This window comes from Agelaius phoeniceus, chromosome 24 (assembly GCF_051311805.1).
Source record: "Agelaius phoeniceus isolate bAgePho1 chromosome 24, bAgePho1.hap1, whole genome shotgun sequence".
Taxonomy (NCBI): Eukaryota; Metazoa; Chordata; class Aves; order Passeriformes; family Icteridae; genus Agelaius; species Agelaius phoeniceus.
This window is the reverse complement of record NC_135288.1, coordinates 2320284-2342713: the sequence shown is the minus strand read 5'-3', so window position 1 is coordinate 2342713 and position 22430 is coordinate 2320284. Positions and strand designations below refer to the sequence as shown.

General features: G+C 56.7%; 2 protein-coding genes across 4 annotated transcripts in view; both read right to left on the bottom strand.

Moving 5' to 3' along the window:
- Positions 1-24: 24 nt before the first annotated feature.
- Positions 25-3102, bottom strand: CPLANE2 (ciliogenesis and planar polarity effector complex subunit 2). Of its 3 annotated transcripts, XM_077190273.1 has the most exons (6): positions 3068-3102; positions 2196-2333; positions 1973-2125; positions 1655-1779; positions 1425-1564; positions 25-340 (listed from the first exon to the last, which is right to left on the bottom strand). In XM_077190273.1, the coding sequence occupies exons 2-6, from the start codon at positions 2296-2298 to the stop codon at positions 112-114; spliced, it is 750 nt and encodes a 249-aa protein (XP_077046388.1). In that variant the 5' UTR covers positions 2299-2333; positions 3068-3102; the 3' UTR covers positions 25-111. The 3 variants fall into 3 exon arrangements, with proteins under 3 accessions (XP_077046388.1, XP_077046386.1, XP_077046387.1); XM_077190271.1 differs by lacking the exon at positions 3068-3102 and having other exon boundaries at positions 2196-2706; XM_077190272.1 differs by lacking the exons at positions 1973-2125; positions 3068-3102 and having other exon boundaries at positions 2196-2707.
- Positions 3103-4160: 1058 nt separating this feature from the next.
- FBXO42 (F-box protein 42) overlaps positions 4161-22430 on the bottom strand; it is a 51295-nt gene continuing 33025 nt past the window's right edge. The window contains exons 5-10 of the mRNA XM_054647741.2: positions 10127-10280; positions 9091-9201; positions 8739-8835; positions 7900-7956; positions 7189-7305; positions 4161-7057 (exon numbers count right to left, since the gene is read on the bottom strand). Coding sequence (XP_054503716.2) covers positions 5981-7057; positions 7189-7305; positions 7900-7956; positions 8739-8835; positions 9091-9201; positions 10127-10280 — 1613 coding nt within the window. The 3' untranslated portion in view covers positions 4161-5980. The remainder of the gene's footprint in view (positions 7058-7188; positions 7306-7899; positions 7957-8738; positions 8836-9090; positions 9202-10126; positions 10281-22430) is intronic.

Genomic DNA, 22430 nt, shown 5'->3' with positions numbered 1-22430 from the left:
AAAACGGACAAGCCAGGCCATCCATGATCTTTTTCATAGAAAATCACTGATTTTAGCAAAAAGGCACCTTTTTTACCCCTCCCACTCCCCAAACCCTTCCCAAGAGGGGGTTCAGGTGGGGGTGTCCCCCGTGTCCCCCGGGGTGACCCCGGCGGTCACTTGGTCGCGCCGCCAGAGCTCCTCCACCAGGGCGTCCAGGACGGGGCCGACCCGGGCCAGCCCCGCCCGCGCCCCGCCGGCCCCCGCGGTGCCCCCTGCCCGCAGCACCCGCAGCCCCTGCGAGCCCTCGAAGGCCCGCACGTCCCCCTCCGTCACAGCCGCGTGCGGGGCCAGGTCGAATCTGGGGTGGGGAGGGGACACAGGGTCAAGGGAAACAGCAACGCCCCGGAAAATCCCCCCAGAAGCACCCGAGATTCATGGGGAGTTGTGAGCCCGTGGGTGTAACCAGGTGGGAGTGCTCTCTGCCTGCTCAGGGACTGAGTGGTTTGAAATCTGGGGGTGCAAACCTGATTGTGAGGGGGACACGGGGTCAAGGAGACATCAACACCCTGAAAAACCCCCCCAAAACCACCTAAAGAGAAATGGGGATTGTGAATCCATTGGTGCAATGAAGGGCTGCACGTTCTCGGCCTGCTGAGATAACAAGTGCTGAGAAATCTGGGGGTGCAAACCTGACAGGGGGGGGACACAGGGTCAAGGGAGACCCAGAAAATCCCCCCAAAACCCCGTGAAAATAAGTGGGAGTTGTGACCCAAAGAAACCCCCCCAAACCCCCTAAAATATCTATGAGAGTTGAGGGCCCATCGGTGTAATGAGAGTTGCACGTTCTCAGCCTAACAAGGGATTGAGTGGTTTGAAATCTGGGGGTGCAAACCTGATTGTGAGGGGGACACAGGGTCAAGGGAGACCCAGAAAATCCCCCCAAAACCCCCTGAAAATAAGTAGGGGTTGTGACCCAAAGAAACCCCCTAAAAAATCAATGGGATTTGAGGGCACATTGGTGTAATGAGTGTTGCATGTTCTCAGCCTAACAAGGGATTGAGTGGTTTGAAATCGGGGTGCAAACCTGACTGGGTGGGGAGATATAGGGTCAAAGGAGACACCAACACCCCAAAAATCTCCTTTAGAGTGGCAAAACCCCCTAAAAATAAGCAGGAGCCGTGAACCCATCAGTGTAACCATTTGTGCACATTCTCAGCCTGCTGAGATACCAAATGCTGAGAAATCTGGCGGTGCGAACCCATTTTGGGGCAGGGGGGGTTAAGGAACACCTAGAAAAACCCCAAAACCCTGTGAAAATCAGCAGGAGTCGGGAATCCACCGGTGTGCCATTCTCAGCCCCTGCCATGCCAAGCGCTGAGAGCCCCGGGGGTGCAATCCCCCGGCCATGGGGTAACTTTTGGGGACCCCCCCCAAAAGGATACTTGGTGCCCACGACCACCCTGACGAGGTGACGGTCCCCGGGGCCCAGCACGCGGCCCATGAGCGCCGGCAGCTCCTCGAAGGACGCGCGGTCCGTGAAGGAGAACAGGAACAGAGCGGCGTCCGCCTCCTCCTTACAGGCCTGGGCACGGGGACACCGCTCACCGGGGGTCCTGGCGGTGTCCCCCGCCCCAAAACGCGTCCCCCACCCCAAAACGCGTCCCCCGCTCACGGGCAGCAGGTGCTCGAACTTCCTGAGCGCTCCGTCCCCGCAGTCCCAGAGGTGCAGCTGGAACAGGACGGGGCGGCCGCTGCCGTGGGGCTTGGCCGGCCAGAACAGCGTGGTGGCCTCGATGCCTGCGGGGACAGCGGGACTGTCACCCCCGGGACATCCCGGGCCATACACAGGGTCCCGTGGTGGCCTCGATCCCTGCGGGGACAGCGGGACTGTCACCCCCGGGACATACCGGGCCATACACAGGGTCTCGTTGTGGCCTCGATCCCTGCGGGGACAGCGGGACTGTCACCCCCGGGTCCCCCCCGGCCGTACCCAGGGTCTCGTGGTGGGCGGGGGGCGCGGGGGTCCCCCCCAGCCAGGCCACCAGCGCTGTCTTGCCGACGCCGCTCCTGCCCGCCAGGAAGAGTTTGTAGGTGACCGTGGGGACAGCCAGCGCAGGCGGCAGCGCCGGGCGCTCCAGCAGACCTGGGGAGGGGCTCGGGGTCATTCTGGGGGGGCTGAGAGCTCGGCTGGGGGGCGCAGGGGGGGCACGCACCGAACACTCTCCGCTGGTTCTTGTGCAGGATGGAGTCCAGGTAGGGGCGGCCGGCGGGGGACAGGAGCCAGCCCGGCTCCAGCGCCCAGTCCTGCTCTGCCATGGGCCCCCAAACCTGGGGGACGGCCAAGAGCCCCCCTTCCCCCATGGGGTCACTGCATCCGCAGCTTTGGGGGCTCCTTTTGAGCCCACCCCAGGGTCCAGGCATCCTCCCCAGGGCCCCTAAATCCTCCATCGGGTCCCTAAAACACCCCCCGTGTCCCAGCATCCTCCCATGGGGGCCCCAAAACCACCCACGGGGTCCCTGACACGCCCCTGTGGGGTGCCTGCCCCCCCTCCATGGGGTCTGTGCCCTCCCTATGGAGTCCCTGTACTCTCCCATGGGGTCCCTGACCCCTCTCTGGGGTCCCTGCACTCCCTGCAGGGTCCCGCCGACTTCCCATGGGTTCCCTGTCCCTCTCCGGTTCCTGTGTCCCACTCTGGGGTCCCTCTCCCCCTCAGTGTCCCTCCCCCCTCCCAGGGCGTCCCTCACACCCCATACAGGGTCCCTGCCCCCCTCAGTGTCCCTTTATCCCCTCAGGGTGTCCCTCACAGCCCCATTCTGGGGTCCCTGTCCCCCTCAGTGTCCCTCCACCCTCCCAGGGTGTCCCTCACAGCCCACACGGAGTCCCTGCACTCCCCCGAGGGGTGCCTGCCACCCCCGCGGGTTCTGTGCTTCCCCCAGCTGCCCCCGGTGCCCCCACAGCATTTAGGAGGGGGGTCCCAGCCCCTGTCCCCTCCCCGGACCCGCTGCCCCCCAAATCCCCCCCATGTCTTGTTCCCCACACCAATTTTCCCGCGCGGGCCCTTTAAGACGCGGCCCGGCCGCTCACCTGAGGCAGCTTCCACCTCCCCGTGACGTCACGAAAATAGGCGGGGCGCCACGGAGACCACGCCCAGCCACAGCTGCGCGTGCGCGGTGAGTTGGGGGAACGCGTGGAGTGACCTCGGCCCGGCGGATTTTGGGGGTCCCCATCCCAAGTTACTGACACTGCAATGATTTGGGGGGGTTCCCACTCCAAGTTACTGACACTGCAATGATTTGGGGGTCCCCATCCCCAGTTCCCAGCACTGCCGGGATTTGGGGTTCCCAGCTGCCAGTGTTTCCAGGCTTTGGAACCCTCCCCCATCCCTAATCACTGACACTGGAATGCTTTGGGCTCCAGCATCTCCCCCACTGGAAGGACTTGGGGTCCCAATTTCCAGCCCCAGCAGGCTCTAGGATCTCCATCCCCAGTTCCCATCTCCAGCAGGCTGTGGGATCCCCAGTTTCCAGCACTGGCAGGATTGGGGGTCCTCAGCACCAATTTCCAGCCCCAAGTGGTTTTGGGCTCCCTATTCCAAATTTCCAGCCCCAACAGGTTTTGGGGTTCCCAATTCCCAGTGCTGGGAGGCTTTGACATCCCCAGTTACCATCTCCAGCAGTCTTTGGGATTCCCATTTCCAGTTTCCATCCCTAACAAGAGTTTGGTGTCCCCCATTCCCAGTGCTGACAGCTTTGGGTTCCTGTCCCTAATTCCCAACCCTGGAAGGACCTGGGATTCACAATTTCCAGCACAAGCAGGACATGGGTTCCCCAGTTCCCAGCCCTGAGAGGTTCTGGAGTTCCATCCTAAACCTCCATCCCAAACAGGGCTTGGGATCCCTGAATTCCCAGCTCCCACAGGCTCTGGGATCCCCAGTTTCCAACCCCAACAGGCTTTGGGGTCCCCATCCCCAATTTCTGGCTCCAAGAAAATTCAGTGTCCCAAATTCTCTGTGTCCCTCTTTGCCTCCCTCCACTGCTCCAGCATCCTCTGTACAAATATTTCCCTTCTCTTACACAAAGACCCCAAATTCCCCCTTTCACCCCCAAACTTACAGCAGCACAGCAAGAACTTCCCCTCCAAATCACTCCCACCCCTCCCCAAAAGCATCAACCATCTGTTTCTTTTCCTTTTTATTTGTTAAACCACTAAAAATTCGTTGGGAAGGGGGGGGAGGGACCCCCATGAACCCCCCCAAAATGTACACAAGATTTTAAATATCACCGGAATCGCTTCCCATTGCTGCTCTCGGCCTGGGAGTGACGGGGGGGACACCTGAGTCGCGGTGGGTGGGGGGGACACCTCGCTCACAGCACCAGCAGCTCCCGTGGGATTCGGGGACAGGGACCCAAATTTGGGGTGAATCTCTCTGAAGGGCACAGAACATGCATCTCCCGGTAGGGAACCCCGGGAGGGGAACCCCGGGAGCGGGGCAGGATGGAAACTGGGAGAGCAGCCCTGGAGGGATGCTCTGGAGGGAGGAGGACATCAAGGCGCCATCCATGCCCAGCTTTGACTCTTTTTTTGGGGATGGATGACAAAAAACATGCAAAGGGGACGTGGGGATCGATGGCGAAGCCTCGACCGCCTTCCCCGCGGCCACGCGTGGAGAAGGAAAATTCCAAAATTCCACAGCTCACCCGAGGTGCTCCTGAGGTCTGGGGATTTTTTGAGGGAGGGGGAGGAAATTGAATTTTGCTTTCCCTTAGGACAAATCAAATTGTTCTGGGATGAACGGGAGAGGTGGGATTCGATGAGGGGTTTATTTACAGAGGTGGAAATGCCGCAGGTGAAGCAAATCCCTCCCCGTCCCCACGCGGCTGGGATGGGATTTAAGGCTCCGACCGGCAGAAAGCTCAGTGGGAATGGAGAAGAAAAATTTTGGGAAGAAGGGACCACGTCATGGCACTGCCGGTTTGGGGAGGGCTCCCTGGTTTTAGGGTGCTGGAGGTTGTTGACCAAAACCTGGCAGAATCCGCCCCGTTTCCCCCCCTTGGAGGGGACAGGGAAGGAGGGGTTGTCCCAGAAGGACGCACAGGTTCAATCCCTTCGGATTTGGATTTAATCTTTGCGGAAGGAGGCACGTGCAAAGATGAGGTGAAGTTACTGCATCGAGGCTGCCCTCACATTTACCAGTATGTCCTTTTCCCTGGAAAACCCACCCTGCTCCCGGGCTCCAAGGGGCTGCTTCGGCCTTGAACGGGTTTGGGCCGTTCAATGAAATGAAACCTTTAAGTCTAGAAGGGAATTGGCAGCCAAGTATCTCTGTTTCGGGGGAATAATGGGATTTTCAGAGTATTTTTGCTGGTCAGAGGGGATCAGGGCTGACCCCTAAGCCTGATCCAGCAGGGCAGGGAGAGGAGGGATGCTAACAATCAAGATTTTTGGCATTTTGACACAAAAAAATGTCCTTTCCTCCTTCTTTTGGTCCTGCCTGGAGGACAGAGACGAGAGCGGCAGGTGAGAGGCAAAATAAAAAGGCATCGTGTTTGTGTCGAGCAAAGGTTGGCAGCGCTGGGAGATTCCCAGAGGGATATTGCTGTTTTCCTGACAGAGTTGAGCATGGAATTAATCAAGCTAACAGCCTCCTGCCTGCTGCAATTTAGGTTATTCCTATAAAACCACTTCTGCTCACAACCCAAGAGGAATTTCGGAGAGACCGAGACTCACAAACACTTAGAGAATAAACCCAGGAGGATCCTGGCTGCAGCAGAGGAATTCCCTGACTGCTCACCCCGAATCCTCGGATCCTTCCCCGCCTGTAAACACGACTGGGGTCTTACTGGGAACTGCCGGGGCAGTGCTGGAGGGTTTGCTTGGACTTTTATTGGTTTCCTGCTCCCTAATTCACAGTTTGAACGCCTGCGTGTTGGGAAGGGGCTGGGGAAGGAGGAGGAAGAGCCGCAGGGATGGAAGGACGGGCGGCGGGCGGGGGCCGCATTATCTCTTTGCTCGCACAAAGTACAAGGCATTTGTTTTGGGGTAATATTTGACGTTTTGTTTCTTGTCCATCAGGCCACCGAATATGATCAGCTCCCCTCGGCCTTGCACCACTGTGTGTAAACTGGTCTCGGGTGGCCCCACCACGGAGCTGCTGTTGAACACTTTCCACTTGACTCGTCCCTGCTCCTTGGTGTCCTTAATGTCCAGCACGTACATCTGCATGGGCTTGCAGTTCATGCTCTGGTACAGCGGCTTGCCCACGTTCAGCGACTGCGGCGGGTGGTGCCCGAGGCGCCGGGCGATGGGGGGCAGCGAGTGCCCCTCGCCCTGGGTGCTGCTCGGCCGCACCGAGCCTGGCTCGGCACCCGGGGATCCCGGGGACGAGGCCAGGGGAGGGCTCAGCGCGGCCGAGGCCGAGGCGCCTTTGGAGGAGAGGGCTTTGACGGCCTCGAGGCTGCGGCGGAGCGCGCCGGGGGACACGGCCCCGGGCAGGGCGGCGTGGGGCGGGGTGTGGATGCCGTTGGTGTGCTCCGGGGGGTTCCGCGTGCCCGCTGTCCTGCCCTCCGCGCCGTCCAGCTGGCACAGGAGGGACGTGGGCTTCTGCTCCCAGCCCAGCTCCACGGAGGCCAGGCGCAGATCCCTCTGCTCCGGCAGCGAGCCCCGGCGCGGCGCCAGGGCCGGCCCCACCTTGAGGTCGAATCCCTCGGCGGCCGAGGGGGTGCTGGGGGACAGGGCCTGCACGGGGCTGTCCAGGGAGGCCCCGCCGGGCGGCGCAGCTCCGGGTGACACGGTGCCACCGTTGAGCACCGGGGAACTGTCCCCTCTGGCCGGGGACAGGCTGCCCTCCCGCGAGCCTGACGGCGTCTGCCTGCGGGGCCGCAGGGTGCCCCAGCGGCCGTTGACGCAGGGAGCCTCGTCCGTGTTCCTGACGGGAGACTGGGAGCGGAATTCCCGCGTCTCGGGAACCAGGGCGGGCGGCGTGGCGCTGATGGGAGACGGGCGGGAGTTGAGGCTGGGGCTCAGCGGGGCTCTGCCGCTGGGAGCTTGGCTGAAGACCACGACGCACTGTCCTACCTGAGGGAGAGCAGGGAACAGACATCAGGAGGAGCCTTGGTGCTGGGGAGAAGCAGTTATGGAACATTTTGGGCAGGGAATAAAGAGGGAGGGGTGTGTGTGAGGGAGCAGGGACCCCCCCGTGTCCGTACCCTGCAGGCAGGATGGCACCACAGCTCCGGGGCTCCATGGTCCTCGTTCTCCACCTTGAGCGGCTGCCAAGTCCAGGGGTTGGCCTGCATGTGCAGCAACCAGGCATCTTTGAACAGCTGGGGAGGGAAGGGTCACACATTCAGGAGTCTGGGCTGGCATTCAGAAGCCCAGGCTGAGATTTAGGATCCCAGGCTGAGATTCAGGAGCCCAGGCTGAGTTTTAGGAACCCAGGCTGAGATTCAGGAGCCCAGGCTGAGATTCAGAAGCCCAGGCAGAGATTCAGAAGCCCTGGCTGAGTTTTAGCCCAGTTTGCTGCTGGGCTCAGTCCATCAGGGCCGTGGTGGGAGCGGTGCTTTGCTGCTGCAGACGGAGGATGCTGACCCAGGGCAGGAGCTAATCACCCATGAGTGACTGCACCTCACTATGGCCATGGATAAATCCCTTCATTGCCATCTGCTATCCCAGTACAAAGTCAGGGCTCATCCTGACGAGCCTCAGTGAACCCAGAGAGCTGCTCAGAGAGTGCCTGGGGTGATTTTTATTAATTAAAGCAGCTCCAGCAACAGCTAAACAGCTTCTCTGGAAAATCTACCAGGTGGGTGCCCTGACTTGAGGAATAAAATGCCACCAACATGCAGAGTCCCTCCATCCCAAATCCAGCCCCCAGGTGCCAGGGGGATGGTGATGTCCCTGCTCCCCCAGGTACTCACTGCATTGGGACCCCCGCAGCCTCCCAGGATCAAAATGGTCTCGTTGTCTATCACGATCTGGAGGGGACAAAAGAGACTTTCAGCCTGGGAAGGATTTTTGGCCAGGCCTCCAAGGGCAGATAGAGGCAGGTTCTCACTGCATGGGCTTTGCTGGGGTCTGTGTCCCCGGGATGAGGAGTGGAGCTGGGGTGGAGCTGGTTTTGCCAGGCCCAGGACAGAGTGGGATGCAGGGCTCATCCCACCCCTTGTCCCAAACCAGTTCCTCTCTCCAAGGGGAGCAATCACCCTTCCCAAAGCTCCAGGGCCCCAAGATCCCTCTGCAAAGGAGGGGAAGGTGGAAGGATTGTTTGGGAGGGCAGGTGCTGGCAGCAGTGTCTGATCAGTGCTGCTGCTGGGTGAGGGATCCCCGTGGGCTCCTTTCCCAGGGCATGGAAGGCACACTCCAGCACGAGCCATCCAAGCCCTGCTGGGACCAGCCACACTCTGGGGATCACTGACCATCCCAGATGGGGACAGCTGCCTCAGGCCAGGTGACAGCCACGAGCTCCCTGCCCCAGCAGGTGCTGCTGGAGCTGTGCTTGGAGCAGGAGCAATCCCAGGATTGGGAGAGAGGAGCAGTCACAAGGGCCCGGAGCCAAACCAGGCTGTGCTGCCTCTCCACTGATCTGAGGTGCCACAGGGCATGAGTGGGGTAAAGCAGGGATGTGTTCATTACAGCTCTGAGTCACTGGGGGAGAGGGCCTGGCGGGCAAGGGCTCCACAGATAACTTGGGAGGGAATGAATGAAGCTGAGGAGCGGGGAGTGAGGCTGTGCCTGGCTTCCCTCTGGCTGAGCTCACCTGGGACTGGCCCCCGCGCGGGTGAGGGCTGGGCCCCGAGATGCTGGGCTTGGACCAAGCCCACTGCTCCAGGTCCAGCACCCAGACGTCGTTGCTCCTGCAGGGATGAGACAACACGGGCTGAGGATACAAGCAGGGATGTGGAACTCGGGTTCAGGGCTGGGTTTTATGGCAGAATTGGGATTTTTGAAGGCTGGAGGCTTGGGATTTGCTGTGAGAGGTGAAGGGTGTTCTAAGGCAGCAGGCAGACCCCGGAATCCTGCAGAAAATTCCTCATGGGTGACCCCAAGACCATCCCAACCTCCTTGTGGCTAACAGGGGCGCTTGTCAGCCACCCTGACCCCAAACTTACATCTGCCGGGATCCAAGGGAGCCCCCAAAAACGATCATTTTGTCTTCAATGACACAGGAGGAGTGTCCTGCCATGGGAGGGGGGCCGTGGGTGGTCATGATGCAGTTCCACCTGGGAAGAGAGGCAGGAACACATGCCCCAGTGAAGGAAAACATTGGATGAAAGGCCAAACAAAAAATCCCAAAGGCCTGCAAAGTCCTCAAGAACACGTAATGGAGGAAAACCACAGGGAAAACCTCCAAATATCCAAATAGCAACTAAACTAATTAGAAATCCCAATGTGCTAAACATTTTTAAGGCATGACCAAGTCTCATGGCCAAGTTGGGAACATCTCCCCTTCCAATTAAGTTTGCCTCAAATTCTTTCCAAGAGAATTGGAAATCTTAATTACAGAGTTGTAATGACACTGCCCAAAGTGCTCTGGATAATTGATACTTTGGAGGATGAAAAGTTCTCAGCACAAGAGGAGCAGGAACCTTCTCTTTGATACAGCATTTTCCTTCTCACACACACCATCAGTGAGAAAGCTGGGTCTAAAATCAGCCAAATGGTGTTTAAAGGGAAAAGGAAAATTCCTGCCAGGTCCATGGACACTGCTGGATGCTCCAGTCCTGGAGCTGTAAAGGCAGAGGTTGAAATGATGGAGAAATCAGATTTATCACATGTCCCTGAGGGAGCTGAGTTTTGGATCATCACTGAAAACAAGACCTCCAGCACTTCAGGCTTATCTCAGAAACACCTCAGTGCTCCCAGCCAAAGTGATAAGGCACTTAAAACACCCAGGCTTCCCACCTGGATGGGGATGCTCAGGAAGCCTGGAATATTTAGGTACAAGTCCAGAACCATATGGAAGCAACAGCACCCACGAGCTGCTTGGCAGCACCCTGTCCTCAGCTCTGCTGTGCTTGTGTGGCTTTTTTGTTTCAGAAAGAGCATTAGAGACACACCTGGGAAACCAGGACCACGCACAGCTTCCCAGGCATTCCTCCAGCTGCATTCCAGAGCCATTTCTCCAGGATCAAAGCCTGCTCTTACCAGTTTTTGGAGGGGGAGTAGGTGTGGATCTCATCGAAGAACCTCTCGGGCTGGTGCAGGGGGTAAGGGCTCGGCCTGGTCCACCCCCCAAAAAGCACCAGCAAGTCCTTGTAGACCACCAGCGTGGCCCCAGCCTTGGGAGAGGGGTAGGAACCTGGCAGGGAGGGAGGAGAAGTTAGGAAAACCATGTTTGAACACCAGCCCCTAACTCTGCATCACTTCTTCAGTGCCACAACGTGGAGACTCCACCTTTCTGAAAAAATGAAAATAACAGAAAAGAAAAAAAAAAAAGGAAAAAAAAGGCAAAATTAGAGCTGGGAGCCTGGGAAGAAAACTCCTGCCAATTTGTGTCATGGTAATTAGTAGGAGCCTGAAAGCACATCTCAAACACAGCAAAACATCTGTCACTCACTGGCAGGAAATTGCCGGTTTTCCAGCGATCCCTCCAAATTATTGCTTTAGCGCCGAATAAAAGCAATAATTACCTCCAAATACCTCCTAAGTCTGTCCCTGAGGAGGGAGGGAGAAGGGAGACAATTCCAAGGCACCCAGAGTAGCTCGTGCAGATGTGTGGGGTGCCCACAAGCGGCAGCACTCACTGAACCCCAGTTTTGAGAGGAAGCCCTGAATGCTCTGGCTGTGAATGGAGTCATTCCTCGAGTCTGCAGTGCTGCTCTAAAAATCGTGGAAAACCTTTTTGTGCTGCCTGTTTGAGGTTCAAAGGACTCTGCAAGGACCAGGGGCCTCCTGAGCAGGACCTGCACAAGGACAAGGTGACCTCTTGGGCTCGGTGCTGTCAGGATTTGATGGTTCCATGGATCCCAAGGGCTTTCCTGAGCTCACCTCTCAACCTACTGCTGCTCCTGTGGCCCCTGGCCACCACATCCCTGGAAGTGTCCAAGGCCAGGCTGGATGGGACTTGGAGCAACCTGGTCCAGTGGAAGGTGTCCCTGCCCATGGCAGAGAGTGGAATGGGATGAGCTTTAAGGTCCCTTCCAACCCAAACCATTCTGGGATTCTGTGATTCCTGTGGAAGATGTCCCTGTCCATGGAAGGAGGGTGCAATGAGATGAGCTTTAAGCTCCTCCCAACCCAAACCATTCTGGGATTTTATGGTTCTTAACCCGCTCAGAGCAGGAGCAGCCTCAGTGCAAGAAACCTGTTGGCAAGAGCAACTATCAAAGGATTTGATTCCTTTGAATTTATGTTGGGAAATCAGACACTGCAAAAGCCCAATCCCTGCCTGGCCCTGGAGCCAGAGGTGCTGTGTCTGTGTCAGCACCCTGCTGATGTGTGAGGGGCTGAGCTGCTTCCCAGCAACAGCTAAAGCCTCTGCAGGGCCTGACTCTGAGCATCCTCCTTCCCATGGCGGTCACCAGCACCTGGCACATTGCTCCAGCTCCACAGCCACCCCTTGCAGTCCATCCCCAGCCCAGTACACTGCCCCAGCTCCACAGCCACTCCTTGCAGCTCATCCCCAGCCCAGCACATTGCTCCAGCTCCACAGCCACTCCTTGCAGCTCATCCCCAGCCCAGCACACTGCTCCAGCTCCACAGCCACCCCTTGCAGTTCATCCCCAGCCCAGCACACTGCTCAGCTCCACAGCCACCCCTTGCAGTTCATCCCCAGTACACTGCCCCACCTCCACAGCCACTCCTTGCAGTTCATCCTGGCATCCCCAGCCCAGCACACTGCTCCACCTCCACAGCCACTCCTTGCAGTTCATCCCCAGCACACTGCTCCAGCTCCACAGCCACTCCTTGCAGTTCATCCCCAGCCCAGTACACTGCTCAGCTCCACAGCCACCCCTTGCAGTTCATCCCCAGCCCAGCACACTGCTCAGCTCCACAGCCACCCCTTGCAGTTCATCCCCAGCACATTGCTCCAGCTCCACAGCCACCCCTTGCAGTTCATCCCCAGCACACTGCTCAGCTCCACAGCCACTCCTTGCAGTTCATCCTGGCATCCCCAGCCCAGCTCTGTGAGCGGGGCAGCTCAAGGGCACGGCTCACATGTGGCCACATCTCTGAACCAGCTGCTGCTCCCACCTGGCCCCTGTCCCCTCCCCTGTCCCAGCAGGACTCAGAGACACAATTTTAGCAGGGAATGACACCCAGAACAGACTATTTTTAAAAGAAACCGGAGCAGCTATTTTAGGATGTTGCAGCTGAGGGAAGCAATTCCGTTGCAATGGGTTCCAGGTGCTGGGAGGGAAGAGCCCAGCAGAAAGCAGCCCCTGGCCTGATGCAGAGATGGCCATGGTGTCCCTGAGCCCTTCCCCAGGGACAGAGAGTTCTGCTGCCCTCAGCCTCATGGAGATGAGGGAAAAATGGGAATAAAGCTCTGCAGAAGCATTTAATGCAAGGTAATGTGTGGCCAGAGCTGTACCAAGGTCTCCGTGAGGACGAGATGCCAGTGAGGGTCACATTTGGTTACTCCTTGTTCCTGAATTCCAGTTTTCCTGGCTCGTTCCATGTGTGCAATTCATTAACCCACACCAGCAGGTTTCCAGCCTAAATAATTTCCTGACAGTGCAGAAAGTTTTTCTTCTAAGCCTGGCACCACAATAAAACATTTGTACCAGAGCTTGTGAATCCCAGCTGGGTGATATCGCCAGGGATGCCACAAGGTGCTGGGGTTAAATTGGGTTATTTTTAAACCAAAAGGGGCAGCTAGAGTCATTCCAGGATGGAAAAAACATTGGCACCTTGCTCAGAAAGGTCTGGGATGGAGCAGTGAGGAAAGTCACCCTCCCACTGCTGTAACCTGAAGGTCAACCCCAGCCTCAGCCAAGAAGACAATTCCCAAGTGAGTCAGTGCCGTGCAAACAGCCCAGGGCAGAGGCCAGCCCCGGTTTTTCAGGAAGCTTTGCCTGTTATTGGACATTGTACGGATGTAAATGAGCTGAGTTTCATTCTGCAATGCAGGAAAACTCTGCATTTAACAAGTCAAAGAAGAGCTGGCCTCCCAAAGCCTCTTCCAACAGCAAAACTGGGATATCTGTGGACGCTCTCCACAAATGAGATGCACCACAACCATCTCCAAGATCTTGTGCTGGAGCAGGAATGTGTGGGAATCTGGAGAATTAATGCTGTTTATCCCTAAAGCAGGGGAGAGCTGCTGGGTGCTGGGTCCTCAGGAAGGGCAGGAACATCTCAAGGGAGCTGCTGGAAGGGGAAGGCAGCGGCCGCTCTGTGAGCTCAGGACTCAGGCATGCGGAGGAGCCTGGCACAGAGGGACATCAAAGGGACCGAGGACCTGCTCAAAGTCCAGCCCTCTGGAGGATGTGGGAGGTGGGAGCGGCCCTTCAAAGACTCCCAGGAACACAGGGGATCCTCTCTGGAATAGCACATGGATCGGGCTGAGGAGCCATCAGAACTTGGTTGATGAACTGCACTGGATCCCACCGGTCACAGTGGGGAACTGCTGCCACCCTGAGCTCCCCACCCCAGTAACACCATCCAGCCCAACATCCAGGTTATCCCTCCATAACACCACCCAGCCCAACATCCAGGTTATCCCTCCATAACATCATCCAGGTTATCCCTCCACAACACCAGCCAGCCCAACATCCAGGTTATCCCTCCATGACACCATCCAGGTTATTCCTCCACAACACCATCCAGCCCAAAATCCAGGTTATTCCTCTGTAACACCATCCAAGTTACTTCTCCATAACACCATGCAGGTTTATCCTTCCATAACATCATCCAGGTTATCCCTCCACAACACCATCCAGCCCAATATCCAGGTTATTCCTCTGTAACACCATCCAGGTTATCCCTCCACAACACCATCCAGGTTATCCCTCCATAACACCATCCAGGTTATCCTTCCACAACACCATCCAGCCTAACATCCAGGTTATTCCTCCACAACACCATCCAGCCCAAAATCCAGGTTATCCCTCCACAACATTATCCAGCCCAACATCCAGATTATCCCTGCTGAGGATAAAGGCTGGAGCAGGCTGAGGGTGTAGCACAGCTCACTCCTCCTAAGCACAGCAGGCTCCATCCCTGCACAGCTGACGCTGTTCTTTCGGCTGGGATGAGGAGCTAAAAGCTGGGCTGAGCTATTTTTTTCCCAGCTGATGGATTTTCCTGGCTCGCAAAGCCAAAAAACCAACCAAGCAAAGATCTCTGGCTTCCAGAGATGTTTGGAAAAGAAATGCCAGCCTCTGATTGCTCCCGACACGAGCTCTGAGTGTTTTATCTGTGTTGGATCTGTCCTTATAAGCAGTTTTTCAAGCCCAGTTATCCAGCCCTCTAAAGCCACCGGAGCCGCACACGCGGAGATTAACGGGAACAAAGGAAAAGCCTGGCTTGAAGGGCACGTGGAACACAGAGTGCCAGACCAGCCTTTTACCTCTGGAAGGGGCAGCCCTGAGAGACTCCAAAAACCAGCTGGAGTGGGGACCAGCAACGGTCACCCCGAGGTTATCTGCTGGGATTGCCCAGGTGGAAGGATGGGCTCAGGTCCATCGATGGGGTGTGGGGAATATTCCACAGGAGGGGCTGGAGCAGGTCTGCACTGACCCAGGGGGCAGGGAACACATGGAAAGAGTTGTGTCAAGGGGATCAATACTGAGGAGCTTTAATTCTGGAGAAGGATGGGATGGGAGCTGCAGCCAGGAGCTGTTTTTGCTGGATCTGGTGGATCCTGCAGGCAGCTGACATTGTGGCTGATCGGGTTTCCACGGAACATGCGGATAACCAAAGCCATGTGTCCCATCTCAAAGCTGGGAAATTAAAGGGAGCTGCTCCAGCACCCCATGGATTTCAAGGTGCAAAGGAATTCAAGCTCCCAGGTTCAAAAGCCACCTGCAATCTGCACTCCAGAGGTACAGGAAACCATCCCTGGGAAGGGCTCAGGGCTGTCCTTTCACAGGAATCCTGGAATGGTTTGGGTTGGAAGGGACCTTAAAGCTCATCCCATTCCACCTCCTGCCATGGGCAGGGACACCTTCCACTATTCCAGAGTGCTCCCAGCCCTGTCCAGCCTGGCCTTGGACACTTCTTCCCAAGGCAGGATGACAGTGCCTGTTTTGCACTCTGAGTTGTCCCAAACTGGATCCAACCCTGCCCACCACGAGTTTTGTGTTTCCATGCTCAGGCAGCAGCAGAGCCACATCCAGGGGCTGGTTTTCAGTCTGGCTTTTAGGCTGGACCTGGATTTTCAAATCCCAGTTTCCAGCCTGGAACCCTCATCCACCCCAGCCGAGGGATGGCCCTGACTACATCCAATCCCACAGAGTTCCATCCCAAACTTGTGTGACAGCCTGAAATCCCCAAATCTTTCCCCTTCAACCGGAAGCAAAACCAGAGAAGGAAAAAACAATAAATCCCTCTGCTTCCCAAGCCAGCAGGGATTTTTCCACAGCAGTCAGCAGATTCCCTGCCACGTTTCCCAAAGGGAAGAGGACAAGCTGGTGAGCAGCAGTCCAGAGGCCAGAAGAGAGTGAACATCCCAGCAATCCCAGCACTAGCACTGGATTTGGGAGATGCCAAAGGAGCACTCCCATGGGAAGAGCAGACATCCCTCTTGCACACCCACTCATTCCCAAAGTCAAACCCAACACTGAGCACTCTGCTCAGCTGCCTCTGATCCAGCATTTGACATTCACCTGTTTTTAATCCCAAAATGTCTAAAACAGAGCACTGGGATTATGAACACGTTCTAGACTAGTTCTGACCAGGCCTGCCTAAACCTTAGAGCCTCTAAAAGCCACAGAAGTATCATCTTCTCTTACCAAAACCACAGGCAATTTAGTGTTCCCTTCCAGAAAAACCCCAAATTCCATGCTGGGAAGCAGACAGGAATTCAGCCTTGCAGGAGTCTTAAGGAAAAACCAAACAAATCTCTGCTGATTTGCCTCCTCAGCAGAGAGACAAAACCTCTGCAGACACAAATAACCTCTTGGGAAGGAAGCAGGGGAATATCCTGAGTTTATCTGCAATTTTTAGGGGGCAGGTCAGCAACCCCCTGATGCTGACATGCAGACAGAATTCCCAGTGTGGGATTTCCACCCTGCAGAGACTGAGGACGGTGGTACAAGCCCAGTCAAACCCCGGCGTGGAAGCCAAGTTTGGTTTCTCGCAATCCCTGGGAGGTGCAGGCAGAGGCCCCGGGGAGGATCAGTCACCTCCACGCTGTTGCAAGGTGCCCGTGGGTATTTTTTTAACCCCGGCGCTCTGAGGTGCTGCCGCTCCGATAAAGCCGTGGAGAAGGAGAGGCAGTGCCCTCCGAACCCCGTGCAACTGGATTTACTGAGTCACTCTGTGCTAATGCCTGGCAAAAATGTCCTCATGCAGCATTGAGCAAACAATGCTGAGATAACCGCGCCAGAACGCCGCGGGCTCGGCCTCTTATCTCCCAACAGCCCCGGATGGGATCGCCGCAATTCCTGCCGCAATTCCTGCAGCTGCACTGCAGGAGAGGCTTTACTGGGATACACTCTGCCCCTCTCCCTGGCAGCAGTGCCCCGAGGTGCTGGGAGCTCTGAGGGTGAGGTCACCCTCAGTAACCGTCCTTTGGGAAAGGTGGATTTGGGAAAGGCAGCCGTCCCTTGGGAAAGGTGGATTTGGGAAAGGCAGCCGTCCTTTGGGAGAGGTGGATTTGGGAAAGGCAGCTGTCCCTTGGGAAAGGATTTGGGAAAGGCAGCCGTCCTTTGGGAAAGGCGGATTTGGGAAAGGCAGCCGTCCCTTGGGAAAGGATTTGGGAAAGGCAGCCGTCCTTTGGGAAAGGCGGATTTGGGAAAGGCAGATTTGGGAAAGGCAGCCATCCTTTGGGAAAGGTGGATTTGGGAAAGGCAGCCGTCCTTTGGGAAAGGCAGATTTGGGAAAGGCAGCCGTCCTTTGGGAAAGGCAGATTTGGGAAAGGCAGCCATCCTTTGGGAAAGGATTTGGCCCTGCACGGGGAGCTGCTCTTGCAAAAGCCTCTGTTCCCTCTCTCCGTGGGTGGAATCCCCAGCATCCACCTCGCCCTGCTTCCACGCTGGTGGTTTTGTTCCCCCTGAAGTGACGCTGCCCCGCAGACTTCTCGGGTGATTTCCCAGCCTGACAACTCCCCAGATCAGCCCCTGTACAACTGAAGAGCTCAGCGCTCCCAGAAAGGGCTGAGCAGCTCCTGCAGCTCATGTTCCCTGCAGGAGGCAAGGGAAGACCTGGGAATTGGGCTCCCCAGCCCCAAGGAGGGGGTACCTGCAGCACAGGGGGAGGTTGGGGTGGGACATGGGGCTGTGTCCAGCCCTGCTGAGCTCCACACTTTTCGCTCCCGGCTCATTTCCTGCAGCGTGAGGGAGGCGCCCCAGCCACGGAGAATCCCAAAATGACTGGTGTTCCATGAAATGGCTGCTGTGTAATTTGGTGAGGTTACAGCTACCACGGGGCTCCAAACCTCAACTATCCTCTAAAGAGCACCCCGTAGGCACAGCCAAAGAATCCCAGGATGATTTGGGATGGAAAGGACCTTAAAAGCTCATCCCATTCCACCCCCTGCCATGGGCAGGGACACCTTCCACTGGACCAGGTTGCTCCAAGCCCTGTCCAGCCTGGCCTTGGACACTTTTGGGGACAGGGAATCCACAGCCCTTCTGGATGCAGTCAGAGGGAGGAAGTGCAAAAAGCCTGGGAAGAGCCAGGGCTTTGCTGTTCCCAATATTTGCTGCAAGGACAACAGTTATTCACTGAAACCCCGGCATCTTCCCACTGAAATTCCCAGCACAGAAAGGAAATTCAGTGCAGCTCTTTGCACTCCCTTCCCTTGTTGTCTCTCCCTTCACTCCTGTTTTCAACCCATTGGTTCCTGAACTTTGCTCCCTCCACGCCAGGGAAGCATTTTTCTCCTTCATTCCAGTAATTCCAGCCCTGAGCACCAAACTCCCTGAATATTTCATGGCAGGAACCAAAATCCACCTTTGGGCAGCAGTCAAGCATGAACGTGGGCTCCGTTGTTCCAGGTGCCTGCCCCATTCTCAGGGAGTTTTACAGCAGATGCTTTGGGGAAAGATTAAAATCAGATACAGAGCACCGGGATGCCCAGAGGCTTGGAAGGCACACGGTGCTGTGTGTGGATCACACTGCCCCGGGAATGCTGCCTGCTCAATCCCAAGGATTACACACGTAATCCTGGCGGACTGAGTCCTCAAGGCAAAGGCTGGGCTGCCTTGGAAGGAGCTCTTGCCGATAGATGTCAGCACAGCCTGCCCGAATTTCCCGGGAGGATCCTTCCCTCCCAGCTGACAGCGCAGCCGTGGGATAGCGGGGTTTATCCCGCTGACCCCACAGGGACAGGGAGGTACCTGCCCGGGAGGCAAGGCCTGTCAGAGATCCAGGAAAGTGAAATAATTGGGTGTGAAACGATCAGGGAATTTGTGTCCAGGGAAACCGTCACCCCTGGGTGCCTCCCACGCCTCGGGAAGGAGGGATCGGCTCCCTCTGAGGTGCAACACATTCATGAGATGTGAGACACCACCAGTGTCAACAACCCCGTGTGTGGCTCTGGGGTTTTGAGCCTTTTTCCTGAAAAGGAAATAAATTGGAGATGCTTTGTCTGAGCCACAGTTTGCAAATTCCTTGGCTCCAACCAAATTCGGACAAGCGAGAAATTAAATTCTCTGCAGGGCTGGCAAATAAAACATCAGGAAAAAGGGGAAAAAAATCCTGATAGAAAAAAACCCTCTTGGAAAATCCAGCCTAACTTCTGCCTAGGTTAAAGGGATGACAGTCCTGCACTTTGGGATCATTAAAATACAAATTGTTCTCCAAGTGCTGGCTTCCCAAGGTGGAGGAGGGAGTACCAGGTACTAGTAGTAGTTGTAGTAGCAGTAGTAGTACCTGCTACTACTACTAGGAGGGATTCCTGCTCAACCCTGGAAATGTCCAAGGCCAGGCTGGACAGGGCTTGAAGCACCCTGGGAGAGTGGAAGGTGTCCCTGCCAGTAGAACAAGGTGAGACCCCAAATTTGTACCGAGGGAAGAGGGAATCCAGAGGAACTGAGGGAAGAGGGAATCCGGACCCTCACTCCACCACCCACTCCCTTCAAGCTGCTCCTCTCGCAGCCTGCTCAGCCTTTCCCTCTGTTCCCTCCCCACAGGACTCGGCCACGTCAGGCTGAGCTGTCGGGGCAGGGCAGGAGGGCACCCTCGGGCTGAGGGATCATTCCCTGAGGGAGAGCCACAGCCGGATGCTGCCTCCCTGCCCTGCTGACCCGGGCAGCCCAGCCCCGCTCCGAGGAGCCCATTTCCCACAGCAGGGAATGCTTTCCCCCACGTTTTGCCCTCGGATAAAACCTGGCTGAACTTCCAAGTCCTGCGGTGCACGGAGAGCAGGGAATGGGAGAGGAGAAGTGCTTTGGGCTGCCGGGGTAAAACCCCTGTGCCAGCCCCGACTGAGGCAGCCCTGCTCCTGGGCACATTCCTACCTCCCTGGGCACATTCCCACCTCCCTGGGCCGGGAATCCATGGCTGCTTCAAAGCCATTCCCGGCTGCCTCGGGCATCGCATTCCTGGAGGCCCAGGCACACCTCAGTGGCATTGCTGAGCTGCCTCTGCCCCCTCCCCGTGCCTCGGTGACCTTGGCGGATACCGGGAGCGCTGGAAAAGCCGTGGGAACACGGCATTGATAAGGATAAGGCGCTGCCAGCTGGAGGGAGGGGCAGGATGCAGCCAGGTAGGGTCGGGGGGAGAGGGAGGAATGTGAGAATCCCACATTTCAGATGTGGGATTCGGGAGCGGGAGGCACAGGGATGTTTTCCCCTGGTGGTGACGGGTGATCCTCACCCATTCCCCATCCCACTGACCCTGCTGGGCTCTCCAAGCACAGGCCTTGGTTTGCAGGGAGCAGATCCCAGACAGGGAGGGATCTTTTGCCTTTTCCTCCCTGGTTCAGGCATGGCCCCTGTGGGATCAATCCCTGCAAACAGCTCACCACTCGCTCAGTTTGCAGCTGTGGGATCAATCCCTGCAAACAGCTCACCACACACTCAATTTGCAGGTATGGGATCAATCCCTGCAAACAGCTCACTGCACACTCAGTGTGCAGCTGTGGGATCAATCCCTGCAAACAGCTCACCACACACTCAGTTTGCAGCTGTGGGATCAATCCCTGCAAACAGCTCACTGCACACTCAGTGTGCAGCTGTGGGATCAATACCTGCAAACAGCTCACCACTCGCTCAGTTTGCTCGTGGGTTTTGTACCCATGGTCCCTGGGACTGGTCCGTGCCAGGCACGGCAGGGTGGCCATCCAAGGATGGATGCCATTGGAATGTGGTTTGGATCCAGACAACAAAAACCTTGCAGAGGTTAAACACAGCCAGCAATGGCACGAGCTGGAGGAGGACAGAGCCTGGCAAATCAAAGGGAGGGGAGGTGTGTGCTGTAAACCTAAACCATGGATTAGTCTCCTGGAAACCAGCAGCACCTTCCCAACCGGGTGGCAGCTGACACAGAAAAAAAACACCAACAAAACCCTTCACTTGATTTGGGTTGATTTTTCATCTCTTGCCCTTGAGATATTTCATATTGAACACTACAAATTCCATTAGAGACCTTCTGCAAAAGCAGCCAGGCAAAGAGAGGAACAAATGAGCGTCAGATGGATCCAGGGGCTGGGAACAGCCCTGCTCCCACCCCAGAGCTGCCAGTCCACCCTCTGCAAGGGCAGGAATGAAGTCCAAACTCTGTATCCAGGGATGCTGCTGGAGAGCTTGTTTGTCAAAGGATTGGCAGGAGTGGTCACTCACCTCCTTGTAATGTTTAAAATGAAGAAAATGAATGTTAAAATGAATGTTTAATATGTTTAAAATTAAGAAAGCAATTCCAAGCAATCTGTGCTGGGACAGCATCTGCCCCAAAGGGCACGGGACAGAGCCTGGGAAATCCTGTTCCAGAAGGGCAGAAATGAGGGGTGGGATAAGGAAGAAATGAGGGGTGTGATCAGGAGGAAGCTGGGTGTGTGAAAAGGAAGAAATCAGGGGCAGGATAAGGAAGCTGCAGGCAGGGGACTCACAGGATTAAAGCTGAACTTCCAAAGGTGCCAAGTCACTCTGAGTTTGAGGGCTCCAAGAGCCTTTGGGTGGTGGTGGGAAAACCATGGATTTTTGGAGGATAACACGGAATGTTTCAGCTCTGCAGAGGCAGGAACGGGCCCTACTGCCACCAAACTCAAAGGGCAATGAGGAGAAAACCACCCAGATCAGGAAAAGAGCTGGAAAAAGCTTTCCTCTCTTCCAGGCTCACCAAGACCGCTCACAGCACGAGGGATTTCCATCCAGCCCATTAACCTGCTCCACTTTGGAGGCTCAGGCACTCAGCCATAATTAGAGAGGTTGTTCCTTGCCAGGAATCAGCTCCTGGGTGCCCCAGGCTCCCGGGAGGCCAACAGGGACACATGGCTGGGGGGGCTCAAGGTGATCCTGAGCCTTTCACAAAACTGAGCCTCGCCCTCAGTCACACAGGGAGCTCAGAGGCCAGGGGGACACCAAAGGCACTTTGCAGACAGAGTTTTGGTCAGGTCAGGATTTTGGGGGGGTTTAATGCCCAAAGCAAAGCAGGGATCCCCTGTGGGGGAAGTGACTGCAAGGGGAACAGAGCTGCAGTTTGGGGTCAGGGCAGAGCACCTCAGTTACTGCTCGGCAGGAAAAAGAATCCCAGAATCCTTGAGGTGGGAAAAGCCCCCAGGACCATCAGTCCAACCTGTGCCCAATGCTCTCCTTGTCCCCAGCCTGGTGAGTGCCACCTCCAGGACTTCCTTGGACACCTCCAGGGATGGGCACTCCAGACCTCCCTGGGCAGTTCCAAGGCCTGAGCACCCTTTCCATGGGGAAACTCCTCCTGATGTCCACCCTGAGCTCCCCTGGCCCAGCCTGAGGCCGTTCCCTCTCCTCCTGTCCCTGTTCCCTGGGAGCACAGCCTGACCCCCCTGGCTGTCCCCTCCTGGCAGGAGCTGTGCAGAGCCACAAGGGCCCCCTGAGCCTCCTTTGCTCCAGGCTGAGCCCCTTTTCTGCTCCCTTAGCCTCTCCTGGGGCTCCAGCCCCTTCCCCAGCTCTGTTCCCCTCCCTGGACACGCTCCAGCCCCTCCAGGTCCTTCCTGAACTGAGGGGTCCAGGACTGGACACAGCTGATGACCCTGAACTGAAGGAGCTGCACAATCTGCAGTCACAGAGGGTTTAAATCCACACATGAGGAGCTCCCCACTATTCCCACACCTCTGATTATTCCTCAGATTCCCTCGTGCCCTTGCACAGCCCTGCTCCTGTCCCAGTGGGATTCATTCCTCGAGTGCCGGTGTGGCTCTGGT

Excerpts from the sequence above, each read along its gene's own strand:
- CPLANE2 (XM_077190271.1), bottom strand. The coding sequence starts at position 2,577 with ATGGGAGAGTACAGGGACTCCATAGGGAGGGCACAGACCCCATGGAGG. Across the intron at positions 1,780-1,972 it reads CGCCCACCACGAGACCCTGG|GCATCGAGGCCACCACGCTG; the intron begins GTACGGCCGGGG and ends CTGTCCCCGCAG. Across the intron at positions 1,565-1,654 it reads AGTTCGAGCACCTGCTGCCC|GCCTGTAAGGAGGAGGCGGA; the intron begins GTGAGCGGGGGA and ends CCCCGTGCCCAG.